At 36.9% G+C, this 19,878-nt stretch overlaps 1 protein-coding gene and 1 long non-coding RNA gene across 4 annotated transcripts in view; both read right to left on the bottom strand.

Annotated features, from left to right (window-relative positions):
* Positions 1-19,878, bottom strand: part of SOSTDC1 (sclerostin domain containing 1) — a 46,174-nt gene that overhangs the window by 25,804 nt on the left and 492 nt on the right. For all 3 annotated transcript variants that reach the window (XM_060685677.2, XM_060685675.2, XM_060685678.2), the window contains exon 2: positions 19,588-19,638. In XM_060685677.2, the coding sequence (XP_060541660.2) occupies positions 19,588-19,615 (28 nt within the window). In that variant the 5' untranslated portion in view covers positions 19,616-19,638. The remainder of the gene's footprint in view (positions 1-19,587; positions 19,639-19,878) is intronic.
* LOC117655242 (uncharacterized) lies at positions 906-15,582 on the bottom strand. The gene is made up of 2 exons (XR_004588603.3): positions 15,181-15,582; positions 906-1,125 (listed from the first exon to the last, which is right to left on the bottom strand). It is a non-coding gene; the product is annotated as an uncharacterized LOC117655242 (long non-coding RNA).

Raw genomic sequence — 19,878 nt, 5'->3', positions numbered from 1 at the left:
AGATCTTGCTCCCCACAGAGAGGGCCCACAACTTGGGTGTCCTCCTGGATTCACGGTTATCTTTAGAAGATCATTTGATGGCTGTGGCCAGGGGTGCCTTTTATCAGGTTCGCCTGATCCGCCAGTTGCGTCCCTTTCTGGATCGGGACGCCTTGCGCACGGTCACTCATGCCCTAGTTACCTCCCGTATGGACTACTGTAATGCTCTCTACATGGGGCTCCCCTTGAAAAGCACCCGGAGGCTCCAACTGGTTTAGAACGTAGCCGCACAGGTGATTATGTGCGCAGCTCGTTACGCCCATGTAACACCTCTCCTACGCGAGCTGCACTGGCTCCCGGTGATCTTCCGGGTGCGATTCAAGGTGTTAGTTATCACCTTTAAAGAGCTCCATGGCTTAGGACCTGGGTACCTACAAGACCGTCTTTTGCCACCAATAGCCTCCCACCGACCAGTTCGTTCTCACAGGGAGGGACTACTTAGGGTACCGTCAGTCAAATTATTTTGACTGGCGACTCCCAGGGGGAGGGCCTTCTCTGTGGGGGCTCCAACCCTTTGGAATGAACTGCCCCCGGAGATATGGAATATCCCTGATCTCCGTGCTTTCCGCCGTGCCCTCAAGACCCTGATGTTCCAACAGGCAGGGCTAAACATACGAACATGTGAATGATTTTTTAAATGTTATCTAATTCTGGGTTTTATTTAATTGACCAAGCTAAGTAATAATTTTAATTAGCAATTTTATGATATTTGTGTGTCTATATTTTTCTTGACTGTACACCGCCTTGAGTCCTACGGGAGAAAGGCGGTATAGAAATATAATAAATAAATAAATAATAAATAAATAAATAAACTCCCAGAGTTGGAAGAGGAATTATGGGAGTTGAAGTCTATACATCCTAAAATTGCCATTTAGGTTGCCTTTATTCAGTGAAAAAATACAAATCAATATACTTCTGGACAGACCCGGCTCCACTTGAATACATCCAAGGAAAAGGCAAGTCCATCACTTCACTGATTAATTAGTTCTGTAATCAATTTGTTCTGATTGATTGGCTCTTTTTCTTATTTTTCAAATGAAATCTATCTTCCTGAAATTGAAATTGAAATCTTCCATGTTCTGCAATCTGGAATGGTACAAAAAACAGCATGACCTTCTTTTGTGTGACATCCTTTCACATATTTAAACAACCATCACTTAATCCCTCAGCATTTTATTCTTATTGTAAAATATTCATGTCGCATCCCTATTCACAAGTTTTTGGTTCTAGTCCGTTGATCATCTTGAGGTTTCCCTTCTGCGTTCCAATTTATCTGAATCCTTGAAAAAATGGTGCCCATACTTCACAATTGCTGGTAGAACAATTTCAGGCTTCTCAAAAAAAATAAATAAATCCAAGTAAGAGTTTTTACAGGTTTACTCCCTTTATTTCAATGGGTTTACTCTAAATAAGGCTGCTTACAGATGTAATTTCTAATGTGACTGGATAACTTTTAGCCACAGTAGATGTCAAACTTTGATTGATTTCAAAACAAACTAATCAAGGTTGGAATTGGTATAATGCAACTGATTTTATTTATTTGTTTGCTTGTTTATTCAATTTACATGCTGCCCATCTGACCTGGAAGTGATTCTAAATGGCTTACAATCATTAAAAATCAATAAAACCATAAAAACAATAAATACTGACATTAAATTATTTAAAATTAACAAACATGAAAAGAAAGGAACAAAATGCACATGGGGAGCGATAGGGATTCCTATCTCAGTCCATTAACCACTTCCAGAAAGATGCACCCCCACTTAATTGTTAGATAAAGATGCTCATAATACTATATCTGGTATATGTGCTAGTGTATTGAAACTCAATTTGGGCAAACGTTATTTTATACATTAATTCTGTTCATTGCTTTTTGGTTCATTGCTTTTTGTAAATTTAGGTTTATTCATTTGTTATTTCCAAATTTATGCATTCTGGCAAGACTCTTCAAGGGAGAATAGCAATAAATGTCAAGTACAAGTTATATCAGTCAAAGCATTAATAAAATGTAATTATAGATAGCAATTAAATTCTCATAAATCCAGACCAACTATCATAAAAAATCATGCAAGTATAGAAGTAGGAAGGGAATGCTTGCTTATACAAATAGGTCTTAGGTTCTTAAAAATAAACTGAACAGAAATACACACAACCCCCTCCCCAACATATCAAATATGATGCTCAACAATATGTTAAAGTAGGCAAAACCAATGACACACCCTAAAATGGGGACAAAGTTGAAGTATAATTAATGGATAACAGTAACAAAAGCAAGGCATGTAGGGACAGCCAGATCCATTTCTAAACTGCTTTCTAAACTATATATTCCTGTCAGGCATGAAAGTTCAGGTCCACAAGTGAAGAGTATTCTCTCTGCCCCCTCCCCACAAAATAATGATGGAGAAAGCATCAAATATATATAGTTGCCCATACATACAGTTTCAAATATGTATAGCCCATTGCACAAGAAATATTATTATATACCTTATAGAGTACCTATAGTACTCTAAAGTACTATAGGTACTTTAGAGGAAAAAATTATATTAGATTTTGATTAGATAAGAAGGTGAGATTTTAAAAAATTGTGTCAATGTGAACTGTTAACAAATTAGCCATATAACGCAAATAATCTGAACTTTGAAAGTTGAGCTGAAAGTTGATCTTAGCCTCTTGAAATATCCAGTTAAATAAAGACCATAGTTTACAAGATTAATTTTTGTTTGTTTGTTTCAAGTTTTTTATTTTATTTTACATATACATATCAATGCATGAACAGTGTGGCACCTGGGTGTCATACATTCTAAAACAAATAAAACTAGTAAACTAGTTATTACATTCAACCAATTTATATATTTCTAATAATAATACACATTTATATTAAGTTATAGTCTATCATCATTTAATTATTCCATGTTTATTGCTCTAATACACTCACCATATTATTTGATCATGCATAATAATACTGCCATTCAATTTCTAAGCTTCCCTCTTGTTATTGCCTTTGTTATATAAAAATATATACACTAATATTCCCCCTTTTTCTTATTTCTCTCTCTCTTCTTTTATTCTATTTTAATCATGTCACCTTTTTATTAAAAGACATTTTCTTTCTATTCAACATCTCTCGCCCACTTTGGTGCTTTGAATCCTGTTCATTTTTAGCTTACCTCCCATATTTCACTCTTTACATCTATTTGTATTAAGATACAATCATTCACTATTTCATTATTCAATATTTCAATACACAATTCTAATACCAATCCTAGTATTATTTAGACATACAAACTTATTCTTATCATATTCTTTACAATCATCAAATCTATACAATTCTGATAGTAATACACGTTTATATTAAAGTATGTTTTCATTCTTTAATTGCTCAATGTTTCAATATATTATTCCAATGCCAATCACAATATTATTAAAACATACTTAATAGTACCATAATTCAATCTCTAGTTTTCCCATTTTATTGTTACTTTTATTCCATTATATAAAGGTATGTATATGCAAATGTTTTCCCCTACTCTTATTTCTACCTAACGTCTAACTGTGTCACCATTCTAAAAAAGAAGGGAAAGAAAAAGAAAAAGAAAAGAAAAGCAAAACATCAAAAGAGAGAGAGAGAGAGAGAGATCCTTTCCTTTCTATCTATTGTTCCACTTCAGTACTTTAGTTGCTATGCTTTTTTTGACTTGCCTCCCATATTCCTCTCTTAGATCTTTATCTCTATTTGCATCTACTTCTTGGCTATTCAATCTAAGTATTTCTCCCATCTCTACCCTCTTCCACTGCCTAGCTTCCAAAGTATCTGCCTAAACCCCTATCTCCCATTCAAAAACCTTCCTGTACCTCCAATTCTCTTTTCAACTCTCTTAAAATATTTCCCCCCTGGTTTAATTCATCAATCACTGTTATTTTTATTATCATCTCTCTTTGTCTTCTTCTTTTGTTCACTGGTTGTTAGGTTCTCTCTTTTCCTCCATTCTTTAGCTCCTCCCTTTTCTAAGTGTCTAGATCTTTACTCATCATTCCTTGTATAGTATTTTCCACTTTTTCCATAATCTCCTTAAATCTTTTCTCCATACTGTCCTTTGTGCTTTGGAAAATCAACACCATCTCCTTCAAAGTTTCACTCATTTCTTCCTTATGAAGCATCTTATTTTGTTTTTAAAAAATCCCACTTTTGTCCAGTAGTCCAAGAGCCCTTCAAAAAGTACACTAATCACAGTTCTTTGTATCCCATAGGTAATCAATCAGTTCCATTTAAATAGTCCCAGAAGTTATCAAAAGCCTCTTTACGTCCCCTTTACAGATTCAATCTTCTAGCATAACATTCAGGGGTCACTTTAATTAAATAACTTTCTTGTTCTCATATTTGAGTCTCCAGTAGTCCTGGGGTAGTAAATAGTAGTAGTAAACCCAGTAAATATTTTCACAATCCTTCATATAAATATTCCCAGACTTGTCTATTTTCCTTTCGTCAGCAGATGGCGCTCTCAACTTAAATTTCCATGTTGCCACTAGTCAGTCTAATTTCAGTTATTTTGATTGTAATTTTAATTGTAATTCAATTACAGAAGCAGGATAGGTTTTTAAAGTAAATTATTCCAGCGTTTTAAAATGCCTTCCCATTACCACATCTTCCCGGTTTAAGAGTCCAATTTTCTGTACTTTTAGAGATTTATTGTTCTTCTCTCTTTAAATCTTTTCCTTCCGGTCTAGTATTTTTCTCGGAATGCTTAATCATCGCTTTTGTCAGCTTTGGAAGTATATTAGGCCAGAAGCTTCAATGCTGCCACCTTCTCACGTGTGGGAAAGTAGGAGGGGGATTAAGGAGAGGGGTTGTTAGTAGACATAATAGCATTCTTCCTGTCGGTCAAGGTCAGGGCGATTCAGCATCTGGAGAAGGAGTGGTCAGGGGGCTGGATTGAGATGGAACGGACGTTGATTGGAGCATGTGATCAATTGGGGGGGAAAGGGGATGGTTTTGAGAGCTTTGACTTACTGAAGGAAAACCCGGGCTTTTCAGATTCGGGTTTTCCCAGATGTGCCACTTTGCCTATTCTAGTAACGAGAACTTTGGAAAAATGTTTGCTTCTGCGTCTTTACTTGGAGTTGGGGGTTTTCTGGAATGCCGACAGCTTTAACAAATAAGTCTGAGCAAGTAGTTCTAAATTATTCCTTGGGTTAGGTTTTATGTGAAAAGGAATCCTTTTCCCCAGTTCCAGTCACTGTTCACCTACTTTGCTCCAGCACCAGTCTTAGTTGTTCCTTGGTTGTCCCAGCTTCATGGCAGCCATCTTTAGGCTGCCTCTTCTCCTCGCCATGGCTGAGTGGGAAAAAGAACCCCAGGTCAGACAGGAGAGTTACGACTCTCCACAACCTCACAGGGCATCCCTTTTTGCTTCACCACCCCTACAGGGTGGCTTTCGGAGCCCACCAACAGGAAGAACTTGTCACGGGAGTGCGGAGACCCACTCATGTCCAATCTCATTGCGACATCAACCGGAAGCCCATAGCTTGCAAGATAAATTATTGAGCCACTCAAAAAGTCATGATGGTGGCTATTATCAGGTGATTGAAGGTAAAGTTTTTTTTAGCGCTGTCATTTTAAAGTATTTAATCATACTTTGCAGACATTAATAGACACTAGTTAGCTAGAATAACTTCAGAAAGTCAAATTTAAACCAATTTAGATAAGAGGTTATTTTTTCTGAGACTTGGTAAAGACTTAAGTAATCCCACTGAATGTTCTAGAAAGAGTGTGTTTGTTTGCATTGTTTTGAAGATTAATTTAGAAGGAAAACAAATGGAAAACCTAGCTCATCTGCTTTCTTCTTTTGATTTCTTTGCCTGCTAATCCTCTCCCTCTCCTCATTGTTTGTTTTCCAGTATTTTCTAATGCTTTGTCATTCTTCCCAATGACTGAGAACGGATTTTGTTTGTTCCACGCATTCACGTTTGGTGTTGATTTTCAACAATATAAATATAATTTAATACAATCCTGATCCCTTTCTCCAAATATCTAGTTTGGCACAGCATAAATCACGTGTCAGCATCCACAATTATGAGTTGGAACTAAAGTTACACTCAATAAATTTATCTAGATTTTCCCTAAACATGTTCTATTAGTAGAAGCTTTCTAATGAAGGCAGATGTTTTATGGATAAAGTTTATTTTTAAGTAACTCAGATGCAACTATTATGAAGAAAGTGGTAGAAATACTGCAAATTAGACACATTGTAAAGTCTAGAATGATCCTGCTTGTTAGGATATGGTGTAAGCCTAACAAGTTGTCCAGGCAATATATGTGTTCTATAACTTTAAATGTATTCTGTAACTCTAAGATGTAATGCTGAGTAATTGTACTGCTGAGTCATGGTGGCACGACAGCTTCCCCGGCACCTGAATGAAGCTATCTATCTAGACCCGTACCAGTCGGGCTTCAGGCAGGGGTACAGCACAGAAACGGCATTGGTCACATGGTGGATGATCTCTGGAGGGCTCGGGACAGGGGTTGCTCCTCTGTCCTAGTCCTATTAGATCTCTCAGCAGCTTTTGATACCATCGACCATGGTATCATGCTGCAGCGGTTGAGGGGGTTAGAAATAGGGGGCACCGTTCTGTGGTGGTTCTCCTCCTTCCTCTCCGACCGCTCGCAGTTTGTGTTGGCAGGGGGACAGAGGTCGACCTCGAGGCGTCTCGCATGGGGAGTGCCGCAAGGGTCGGTCCTCTCACCCGTCCTGTTCAACATTTATGTGAAGCCGCTGGGCGAGATCATCCGTGGTTTTGGGGTGAAGTGTCATCTGTACGCTGATGATACTCAGCTGTACATCTCCACCCCAGGCCACCCCAACGATGCCCTTGATGTGATGTCCCGCTGCCTGGAGGCCGTGGGACAGGAACAGGCTCAGACTCAACCCCTCCAAGACCGAGTGGCTGTGGCTTCCGGCGCCCCGATATAGTCAGCAGGTGCCATCGCTGACTATTGGGGGTGAATCTTTGCCCCCCACAGAGAGGGCTCGCAATCTGGGTGTCCTCCTGGATGCACGGCTGTCTTTAGAAGAGCATATGACGGCCATGGCCAGGGGGGCCTTTTATCAGGTTCACCTGATTCGCCAGTTGCAGCCCTTTCTGGACCGGGACGCCCTGCGCACGGTCACTCACGCCCTTGTTACCTCCTGGTTGGACTATTGTAATGCTCTCTACATGGGGCTCCCCTTGAAGAGCACTCGGAGGCTCCAACTGGTCCAGAATGCGGCTGCGCGGGTGGTTATGGGCACAACTCGTTGCACCCACATGACACCCCTCCTACGCGAGCTGCACTGGCTCCTAGTGGTTTTCCGGGTGTGATTCAAGGTGTTGGTTACCACCTTTAAAGCGCTCCATGGCATAGGACCCGGGTACCTTCGAGACCGACTTCTGCCACCAACAGCCTCCCACCGACCAGTCCGCTCCCACAGAGAGGGACTCCTCAGGGTGCCATCGGCCAAGTTATGTCAGCTGGCGACACCCAGGGGGAAGGCCTTCTCTGTGGGAGCCCCAGCCCTGTGGAATGAACTGCCCCCGGAAATACATAAGATCTCCGACCTCCGGGTGTTTCGCTGCGCACTGAAGACCCTGTTGTTCTGCCAGGCTGGGCTATCAACATAATAATTTTAAATTGGGGTATTTTAAATTTCTGGGATTTTAATTGGAGCCTAATCTATTTAATGATTTTAAATTTTAATCGTTGTTTTGTTTTGTGTTTTTAAATAGGCTGTACACTGCCCTGAGTCCTTCGGGAGAAGGGCGGTATAGAAATAAAATTATTATTATTATTATTATTATTATTATTATTATTATTATTATTATTATTATTATTATTATTATTATCATTGTAATGACTAATGATTGCTGACTAACTGCTGACTGCAATTATCATAATTGTACTGTTGAGTCATTGCACTGCTGACTTCACTTATCTTAAGTGGATAATTACTAGTGTAAACTGTATATAAGAAGGAAGCCGAGCTATAGTCATTGTTGGACCTGCTCTCATCATTGCTTGACTTGCTGCTTGACTGGAACTGTTGATTGGAACTGTTACTGTCATGTGTGAGGACGCGGATGGATATGCTACCATTGTGATTTGTTACCAGCGTTGAATTGCTGTTTATTACCAACTGCTATTTGTATGGTAAGAAAATATCTGTAACTTCGGACAGATTTGAATGGCTAAAGACTTGGATTGACTAAAGACTATGCAACTGTTTTTCACTACAAAGTAAAAGCTTTGTTAAACCAGGTTGTATGTATTGTATTCATTGCTCTCAGTACCGTTTCTCTGTGCACTTACTCTGCTGGTTGGTAACACAACAATATCCTTAACACTGCTTGTAGACCATATGCCCCTGCTCCTTTCTTTAAATATAATTCAAGTCACCAAGTGAACATATATATATTATAAATTTACTAAAATGTGGTTTCAAGTTAGTACTTTCAGCATTTTTTCTGAATTTTATAAATATAAATTTTTTCTGTAATTAGAATTTAAGGAATGTAATTAAGTTAATAGAAAATAGTATTTTAAAATATTTTACTAAAATTTTATTTTACTAAAATGATTCTAAACAATGATTTTTATTTCAAATGCATTTAACTGTACAGGCCTCAAAGCTCCTCTTTGAGGGAGAGGGCATACAGAAATGTGAAAAATAAATAAATTAATAAAAATAAACAATGTAAATAAAGGGACAAATTAGAGTTCTCCCCTTTGCCAACAGTTTAAATGGATGTTCCTATTATTAGCTGCTTTCTACCACCTAAGAAAATTGAAGAAAAAAGTTGCAAAGTCTTGCTTATGAGTTAATGCTCTCCATCAAAATATTACTTATTTAGTTAAACTTAGAGTCTCTTTTCAAAAGGATATCTGGTCTGGTCCTACATATCTGCTTCTAAGACAATATTTCATCTGATTGCCAAGAAACAAGCCACCCATGCTGAATAATTAGAAAGAAACATATTTTATAAACTGGAATTTCTGACTTATAAAATATTGCATGGAGTGATCAAATTATTATGACCACAATTTGGCAAGTTATGAAAAATGTAAAAAGTTACATATGAGGACAATGAAGGCAAGTGAGATGGTGGAAATGGCTGTCACTCATACAAATTTTAATGGATTATTTTATAGTAAAAGGAAAATCCTAACCATTAGTCAAGTGGATCCATCTTTATTTTATTAATAAAGAAACCAATATTTCAACATAGTTTGATGCTTCTGGATTCAGTAAGAGACAAAAGAAGAGACTTTCGTAGCAGTGTTGTTTTGTAAGAAAAATAAACATTGCATTTAAATGTGTTCAAATATGCTTCATTTAACTCAATATTTTATTCTTTGAAACAAGACAATATTAAATTTTCAACAGAACCCGGATCTACCTCTCAAACGTGAATTCTATTTTTGAAAGCTACATAAAGATAACTTATGTATTATCCCATTAACTATAGGAAGAATTAATTCATAACAAAACACATTATTTCAGATTCCCCACCCCCATCCATTAACATTCAATTTTATCTAGGATAAAACAATAAGATTCAACTACTTTTAATAATCTCAGGGATTATTACTATTTTTTAACTGAGGCACCAATCATTGTCTTATTCTTGAACCTGAAACTAGAATTTTCCAAGCTGCAGCCAGGTTGTTAATTTAAGTTAATGAAGTTATTAATTTTGCTTGAACCTAAATTGTATGTCTGTAATTTTCTACTCTCATGTAAGATTCTTGCTATTTAATAAAAACACAGAATTGGAACAAGATAGTTAGACCTAAGTTGTCCCTGCCAAATGGCTGTCCCCACTTCACTTGAACATAAATGGGAGCTCACCATCTACTTGATCATTGTAAAATTGCTATTAATGTCAGGATGTTTTCTGTAATACTCCCTTAAAGTTTCTCTTACTTTAAATAAACATTATCCACAATCTCACATTGTAAGATTAGGTATACTTTCATAGAAGAATTTTGCACTAAATGTTAAAATTGCTATAAAACTCAGTATTCCTTTATTTTCATGACTGTTGCAACCAGTTCCTGGCTTAGTTGAGGGTCAGACTTGAATTTGTTGAGGTATAGCTGAATTTGCTGCAGATTAGGCTACTAAATGGATTGTACTAAACTGAATTTTTGAATATTTCTAGGATAAAGAGTTACCTATTTTTGTATGATATCTTAGATATAAGGATTTTAAAATTATTTCTTTTATATTCCAAGAGAGATGCTATATTATGAACAGTTCCTAGCAACCTTACTTATCCAGTCATGTTAAGTAGTATTACTCACTTTTCAAATGTTCGTATCTGAATGGTAGGGACCAGTGAATGTTACCCATAGCTTTCTAGATGGATACTGGATTTAGTCCTTTGCTTTTATAAATTTATGAAATCAACTGCTGGGACATAAATCTTTCCTACCATTCACATTATGAATTCATGCAGGAAATTTTGAATCTATAAATATGTATCTATCTTTATATATCTATATGTCTACACACACACTCACAAACTTATTACACATTGACAGCTATCATCTGGCTGTCAATATGCAATATGCATCTGTCTTTGCATTGAGCTTTCTATATATTTTCTAAGAGACATTGGTTTATTAATTTGTTTTTAAATGCATCTGCTACTCAATCCAATAACTCTAGGCAATTTAGAGAATATATCCTGGAACAAGCAGATTTAAAATACCAATTTCAATTACAATTATGCACATATGAAGGGAACAAAGAGGATGATAGATATTATCCGTCAGTATTGAACATTATCCTATACATATGTATACATTTTGGTGTACATTATTTATCCTTAACTATACTACTTTCCTTAAATGTATTACTATTAAATATAAAGTACTACTTTGTCCCTTAAGTAAAGCAAAAATGTTTGTATCATTTCCTTTGAAAACAGCTAATCTCAGACTATGAGGAAGCAGTTTCATCGCAAGCATTATCTTCCTAGCATTGTTTGAAGACTGCCATCTAATGGGTAAGACTGGAGACAAAAATATTTTATTAGCTACATATTATATGCTGGGTATCCTTGCTAAAAATTTTCAGCCTAACTTTTTGTTTATCAAAAATTATTAATTCCGGTGATTATAATAGATTTATATGTTTATTTAATTATTTTAAATTTTATATTGTTGTTTTGTTTGTGTTTTTAAACAGGCTGTACACCGCCCTGAGTCCTTCGGGAGAAGGGCGGTATAGAAATAATATTATTATTATTATTATTATTATTTAATCATTATGCTCTCATTTTTCTGAAAAGTCAGTATATTTTATTTTATTTTCTGTAGAATTTTTGTTTCCAACAATATTTCATCAGAATGTCACACAGGTTAAGAACAAAATACTAAAGGTGGATGTTTTTAACCAAACTTTTTGTCTTTCCCAGAAAGTTATTCAGAGAAAATAAGAATTCTATTCGGTTCAAATGAACGGAATGTGTAATAACTCTTTAAACTAAGCTGCTGACAGAAAAGCAATGCTTCATGCCATTTTGCAATCTTTACAAAACTGGGTGCCATTATTATTATTATTTTGGGTGGAGGAAGCAAGATTACTATATAGCCTTGGGGTACTGCAATTCATGTAAATAATGTGAAAGTGAAAAATATGTCTCTTTCTAAACCTACAGTGCCACCCATTTATTAAAGGCCAAATCTCATTGTGTCTGAGTTCACACATGCTAAGGCAGAATCAAACAAACCATTTTGTGACCATATATATTCAAATTAAATTATACAAATCCTTGTGTATATAATAGAATCTAAACCATGTTTGAATATTATTTAATAAAAAGACAGGAAGCTATTTTTCCCTCAGATTGGAATATACTAAAAAGAATATTTAATTCCTTTCACTCATGTAAACCTGATGAAAATTAAACTTTCTCAAATGCCTTGATTTATTATCTATCATAAAATTGGTGTTGATTACTACCTCATAAATAAATTTTCTTCAGAACAATCTGTTCCCAACCTGGCTCTTCCAGGTTTTTCCAAGATAGAGCCTACAGACTTTTTAAAAAATAAACTAACAAATTTAAGGACTTTCAATGGAAATGAAACAATTTCAACAATTGTGACCCATTCATTTTATTCATTTTTATTTATTTTCATTTTGTTTTGTTTTGATACAGAAATTCATTTATAATCCACCATGTTTTACAACTTCCCAATTTTTACGTCCATTCATTTCTCAATGATCTCCTAAGAACAAAATCTCATCTGCATACTTAGACTGGAATAAACCTGTATTGGAAACAGGTTTAGAAGTTTGGAAACTGTATTTTCCAAATTCTGTTCATGTTACCTCCTGAATTTTCCAATCAGAAGTTTGCCAAATACATTCTCAGGCACACCTAATACCCAAATCACCCCCAGTATTCACTTTAAGAAAAAAAAAATCAAGGAACAATAATGATAGTTAAATAATGATATTCTTCCAGTTCTAAACTGGGATACAATTTACAAATGCACATACACATTAAACAAGTGCAAAACTTTTCCATAAGGAAACTGCACATATATTTTTATATTCACTTATCTTACTTTAGTCTTGCTATTTTTCAATATTCTCACAGCATTCATTACTTTTTATCAGGTTTTTCCTTCTGGGATACTGAATTTATAGTTTCAATTCTACTCTTTGATATATATCTACCATTCCCAAGCAAAATTTCCAGAATGGTCTATCCAACATTCTCTCACTTCAATTTCACCACAATCATCTCTTTATTTTCATTTTGAAAACTATTTATGCTATTGGAGGCCCATTTATCTCTTCATTTCCTTAAAATTTCAATCAATACTGCTTTGCATTTTTTTCTCCATCTTTTAATCTGAATCATTGCTTTTTTTTCCAACTATCTCTTCCTTTTTATAAACAGTATAACATACTATCAGTGTCGTTTCATGTTGAAATCAGTCTTACATTTTTCTCATCCCCACAGGCTTTTTCACTATTATTCTACTAGACATCATATTTAATATTTAATATTAATTATATTTCATTTTTATATGCGGCCTACAAACAAATATCACCTGGTGAAAAAAGGCAATGAAAATGCATTTCTTTAATTTGCTGCTCTTTACTATTTACACCATTTAAAATCTCAGTCACTGTCTTCCTTAGGCCATGTTATCACTGGACAATCACATGGATATTGACCTACATCACCTACATATCATCATTATGGGATGATATACTTTTTCATAAGATAAAGAAAGCATAGAACACTTTACCAGTTTTAGACAATCTGTTCTGCATGCAGCATTCCCTCCTAATGATGACAAATGCAGCTCCAGAAGATCCGGGACCACCCTCCAATTGCCCTAGAGACAATGTTGAAGGGGTGTCACAGACCAATCCCACTAACTGCCGGTGTCCAGTGGCCACCTCGCCAGGTGCCAAAGGATTCACCTCAGGCTGCACCTGGAAAACATCAGCCCTGGCTGAGTCCCCCAAAGGAACAGAAACTTGTGCCTGCTTACTAACTTTGTCAAACTGACATTCCAATGCCTTGTGATGCCTTTCTGCGTCCTTGTCATCCCCCATGGCCCTTTTAGAAGGCTTAAAGGTTGAGGCCTTATCCTTAATCAATTTGCTTTTGGATGCCGCCTTGGATCACTGAGAAGCCGAATGCTTCGCTTTGTGCACCTTGGGGGGCGGTAGGCTCATGTTCAATGTCAGAAGACAGGGCAGAATCTGCCATGACTTCGTGATCCAGAAGACAGCACAATAAAACCAAATAGACTAGACTTGTCCAAATACAAAGTCATTAGCCCAATTTAAGGAATTAGAAAGAGAGAGACCCAGACCCTTTCTAGGATCACCCTCAAATTAGTGCTGTTGGAGAAACAGCCAAATGGACTTGGCTTCAATCACCTTTCCTCCTCGAGCTATCAAAATGGCGGCACTGTCTTCGAAAACCACTTGTCTCCTGAGGGCTGTCACAGGAGGGAGAAACCAGCTGTAGCAGCAGCAGCAGGAACCAGGCGCAGGAGGGACAGAGCCCCTAATGCACGCTGCTTTGCAAGGCTCAGCTTAGATCAAGTCCCAGAGCCCGTGGCAGTTCAATAAGGCCTGAAAACTTCAAAGCTTCCAAATTCGCTGCCGCAGCTTGAAACAAAAACAAAATGAGCCAAGGTGGCACAGTGGTTAGAGTGCAGTACTGCAGCTAGTTCAGCAGGTCAGCAGATCAAATCTCACTGGCTCAAGGTTGACTCAGTCTTCCATCCTTCCAAGGTGGGTAAAAATGAGGAGCCAGATTTTTGGGGGCAATATGCTAATTCTAATGCAATATGCTAATATGCAATATGCTATATGCTAACTTTGTAAACTTTGTAAACCACTTAGAGAGGGCTGTAAAGCACTATGAAGCGATGTAGAAGTCTAAATAATAATAATAATAATAATAATAATAATAATAATAATAATAATAAATGGCAGGCGCGAGCGAGGGACTGGTCCTCAGCGCCGCCGCGGCCTACTGTCAAAAATGGCACAAAGGCTTAAATTGCCTTCCCAGTGCTGCAAAGTGAGTTCCTGGACACGGAATTTGCCCTGGCTTGCCAGGCAGTGACTCTGGAGCTGTTAAGGATAGGGCTGCGGGGGTGGTGATGTGGCGGTTGTGCCAGCAAGCCAGGGAACCAGCACACCAGCAGCAGCAATCAAAGGCACGGAGCTGCCTCAAGAGAGGCAGACCTCCAGCAAGCTGCTTGTTTTAAAATTCTGAGTGGTGGAAGTGAACTGGGGCCCCAGGCATGCTAATCACACCGCCAGCAACTGTAAATTCATGTTGTGCAGCCCTACCTGTAAAGTCCAAAAAATGAGTCCGAGATAACCAAGTCCAAGAAATCACAGTCCAAATAAACCAAATGAGAAAACTGACAATGTCAGAGAAATCCAACTCAAGTCTCTTCAGCTAGACTGAGTGAAAAGACTGAAGCTCAGGAGCAGGGGATGTGGCTAAACCAGCGGTTCTCAACCTGGGGGTCGCGACCCCTTTGGGGGTCGAACGGCCATTTCACAGGGGTTGCCAAAGCCCTCTCTTGCCCCCCCCCACGTCTTCACTCACCTTCACCCTCTGCCTCTGTTGGATCGCCCGGTCGCCATTCGCTTACCCCGCCCACTCCCAATCTATTGCTGCCTCTGAGTCCCAGCTGATGGCTAGAGGGAAAAAAAAACTTTAAATTCTTGCCGTGGGGCTTCAAAGAGCTAGCTGCAAAGAGGTAAATTCCTGGAGCAAGTTATGCTGAAAAGAGAAAGCGAAAGCAGGGTCTTAGCTGCAATGTGACAAAATGAGGCAGAGAGATTTCTTTTTCTTTTTCCTCACCAAAAAAGGTAGGTACAAAACTGCAAACAATGGGAAATTTAGGGCAAGAGGAGGTTCAAGATTTTAAAACACAAAAGAAAAAAAGCTCTATTTAACTAGGGAATTGTAATAATTGAGATACTATTAATTGTATATTGTGTTGAAAGCAGAAATGGTTAAATTGTGGTTTGGAGGAATATATGGGGGAAATTATTTGGTTTATTATTATTGGTAAATATAATTAATTGATTTGTAAGAAATTGGATTGCATGGAAATAATTGGAATATTCATGTTCATATTGATAAATGTACAAAAAAGATAGTTATATAACTAATTGATTTATATTAAAATGTTGAATTTGTATTAAACAATTGTATTACATAATTAACCAATGTGAGGATGGATATAAAATGGATATAAAAATAGATGACAATGCGAAGGGGTATAATATAGAATAGAAGGGAAAAATTGAATTTGATTAAGATTAGAGATGAGGATGAAGGGTAATATTGGTTTTTTTAAAAAATAGATGAGGAATAAATATGGTAAAAAGGAAATATAGAAATTGTAAATTTAATTGAAATGACTAAATACTGTGTTGGAAAAAATATCCTTCTGGGTTCTGCTCCAAGTGGGGAAAAAGACACTGGAAACATGGAGACTGCTTGGAAAGATGTTTTAATGGTGGACAGGATCACATGGCTTGATGGGGCCCATTGTGTTAGTTTCTGTTGCTATTGTGTTGCAAATGTCCTTTGACAAAGGATTGACTTTCTGCCTCTGGCCCATTAACAAAGGGTGGGGGGCAGGAAGGTGGGAGCTGCTTTGTCTGTAAAATATGCTTCTCCATTTCTCATCCAGGTAGGGAAATATAATATTCTGCCTTTTTAATATTTCCCAAAATATTTCATTCTTCTAGGAAAGGGGTGGGTGCTAACCTCCTACAACTGTTTAAATTTGTGGACCGGCCAAATACTCTGTTCAAAGAAAATACGTTGTATGTTTGTATGTGTGTTTCTAATTATTGCTATTTATTCCTATTGTTCTCTTTTATTCTTTAAAGTTTAACAATTCATTCTTTATCTTAATATCTTTATATTTGTTTGGGGTTGGCTTTCTTCCCTTTCATCTTTTTTATTGTACAGCAATCTTTCTCCTCAAACCTACCACTTCTGTCTTTTCTTTCTTACTTACTTTCTCTTCCCCCCCTCTTCTTCTCCCTACTTCTTCTTTCTCCTTCTCCTCCTCTCTTCCTCCCTCTCTTACCTTCACTCCTATTCTAATTTCCCTTCCCTTCCTTCATCTCTCTCTATTGCTGTATCCTTTTATGCATATGGACTACTCAGAGGGCTGAAAAAGTTATTTTTGACTGGTCCTCGCACTTTTGACCAGTCCTCGAATTTACGACTGTCCTCACATTTTACGTTTTTTGCCCTATCTTATACCATGTTGAAGAGAAGCAGTTGTGAAATGAGTGACATGGTTGGTAAGAATGCTGCACAGGCATAAATGTGAGGATGGTCATAAGTGTGAGGACCAGTCAAAAGTGCGAGGACCTGCCAGAAATGACTTTTTTCAGCCCTCTGAGTAGTCTCTATACACATAGCCATGGCCACTCGGTCACATGACCAGGTAGCCACACCCACCCAGTCACATGACCTCCAAGCCACGCCCACAAAATAAGCCACGCCCACAGAACCAGTAGTAAAAGAAATTTAGAAGCCACCCCTGGTTGGGGGTCACCACAACATGAGGAACTGTATTAAAGGGTCGCGGCATTAGGAAGGTTGAGAACCACTGGGCTAGACCAACGGAAAAACTTTGTACACTCAGTCTCTAGCAAAGCAAAAGTGAACACCCATGCGTGGAATGTCAGAGCAGCAGGACTGGAAAATGACTTAGTAATATAATCTTAAACATCTGATTAATACACCCCTCTTCCCTTTTTAATATTAATGTGAATTAGGGGACTGTCTATTTGAGATATCAGTGTCTGGATTTTAGCAGTGTTTCTCTTTTGCTTGCTTTAGTAATCAAACTTCCCTGTGTCCACCAAGGACATCCTATGTATTCTCTACAATTTCTATGGTTATCTCTCATCCTCTCATGTTCCCTTGTACTATTGCAGGACTTATTGCTTTATTTTCTTTGTGTCTTAATAGAGCTTTCCTCACTCACACTCAGTCTTCAAAAAAACATTTCCTGGCAATATTTTATTTCCGTAGTATAGATTTCATTCTGTCTCCAAGAAATGAGTTCCTTAGCTATTCCAGTGTTGCAGCATTTCCTCCTTATTCTAACTCCCATGTAAGATGAACTTTAAAAGCTGTACAAGGTATTAGGCTTTTTCATCCTTAACCTTGAAGGAAAATCAGATCTACATTAAAACCAGCTTAATAATTATCACTGCAGTTGCAAACATTATTGATGACATACAGAAATGCCAAGATGTAAAATATACTTCCTCTAGAGTTGTATTGCCACAGCTTTAAGCAAACTATAGTCTTTAACATATCAAAGGTAATGCTCATATTACTGAATCAGTATTTGCTTTTTATTGTAAATAGCCAGAAAGCCCAAAGGTAAACAAACAAGTTGACAATAACGTAATATGATATTAAAATTAAGTAATGATAGCAAAAGCAATATAACAATATAAATGACACTACTTTCCAACTCCCTCTTTAAGATTGTAAATTATTTGCCATTATGCATGAATTATATATTCATGACATTTTTGCAATATAAAGAGAAAAAAAAGCACATATCTGGCCTCTCAGCTAATGTCACAAGGATCATGGAAACACTAAGTTCAGTAATTTATAATTAGATAATTAGAACTGCAGAAAAAACAATTACTACCAACTTGCCTTCCATTGAGGACCTATATACTGCACAGGTCAAAAAGAGGGCTGTGAAAATATTTACACATAAACATAAACATTTTCAGTTCCTACCCTCAAAATGACGCTATAGAACACTACACAACTAAGACACAAGAAGTTTTTTCCCAATCGCCATCACTCTGCTAAACAAATAATTCCCTCAACACTGTCAAACTAGTTACTAAGTCTGCATTACTATTAATCTTCTCATCGTTCCTATCACCCATCTCTCCCACTTATGACTGTATGACTAACCTTGTTGCTGGTATCCTTAAGATTTATATTGACTGTTTCCCTATGACTATCATTAAGTGTTGTACCCTATGATTCTTGACAAATGTATCTTTTCTTCTATGTACACCGAGAGAGTATGCACCTAGGAAAATTCCTTGTGTGTCCAATCACATTTGGCCAATAAAGAATTCTATTCTATTCTATTCTATTCTATTCTATTCTATTCTATTCTATTCTATTCTATTCTATTCTGTTCTGTTCTATTCTAGTCTAGTCTAGTCTAGTCTAGTCTAGTCTAGTCTAGTCTAGTCTAGTCTAATTTAATGTGGAAGCGGTATTTCAAAACCAAATTTGCCACACCATTTGGAGGTAAATAAATTGCTGTCTCCACTCAAATTATCCTCAAGATTGCCCCTACAGTGTCCTAAATTACCTACATGATATTTTGTTCCAGTAGAAGCAAAGCACCACTTACAAACTGGAACAACTAGGTTGGGTATGGGATGGAGGACATGTATATCAAGAATAGTGAAGGGAAGAGGGGTGTATTAATCAGATGTTTAAGATTATATTACTAAGTCATTTTCCAGTCCTGCTGCTCTGACATTCCACGCATGGGTGTTCACTTTTGTCTTTTGCCATGAAAGCAGGATACGAGAATGAACCCAAGATGTACATCCATTTGTGTTCAGTGGGGCTACTCTGTAATAGCTCTTTGGGACTGCTGCAGACATAGGCATGCTTATGAGAAATTGAATCTCCCTACAGAAAATAACAAAAGTCAGTATCCAGATAGTGCCTAGTAATAAATGTTATTAAAAGGATATGCTTTTATGTACAACACTTCGTCAGATTAACAGTGAATGTTCATTTGAATTGAATGTTTCAATTTATGTTCACACATAAATTGTGTGCCATAGGTCTGCAATAACTTTATGCACATATTACAAAAATCTCATAGCAACATCATTTTACCAGGAATGTATTAATAATGAATAATACAATTTTCACTTTCAAATCACAAAATTCTTTGGTAGTTTATGGACAGACCTTTACTAACCCACAATCCAAAAGGCATTCTTTCCTCCCAGAAGATTTTTCCTGGTAAGAAAAAAAAAGTAATTATAAGAGTATAAAGTAATGTTCCCAAAAGATGGCAACTGGGACCTTTACTTCATTAATATCCTACTTTATACATAGAACATAACTGTGTTTGCATAATATATTGAACCATAAATTAGCAAAATTAATTTTATCCTACTGTGAAAGGTAGATTCAACCCTAGTAATGCATTTATAAAATCATAAAATGAGAAGAATTCATATTAAAGCTTCCAGATAG

This window comes from Pantherophis guttatus, chromosome 4 (assembly GCF_059756535.1).
Source record: "Pantherophis guttatus breed Tessera chromosome 4, ASM5975653v1, whole genome shotgun sequence".
NCBI lineage: Eukaryota > Metazoa > Chordata > Lepidosauria > Squamata > Colubridae > Pantherophis > Pantherophis guttatus.
Note: the sequence above shows the minus strand (reverse complement) of the source record. Positions and strands in the feature narration are given on the sequence as shown.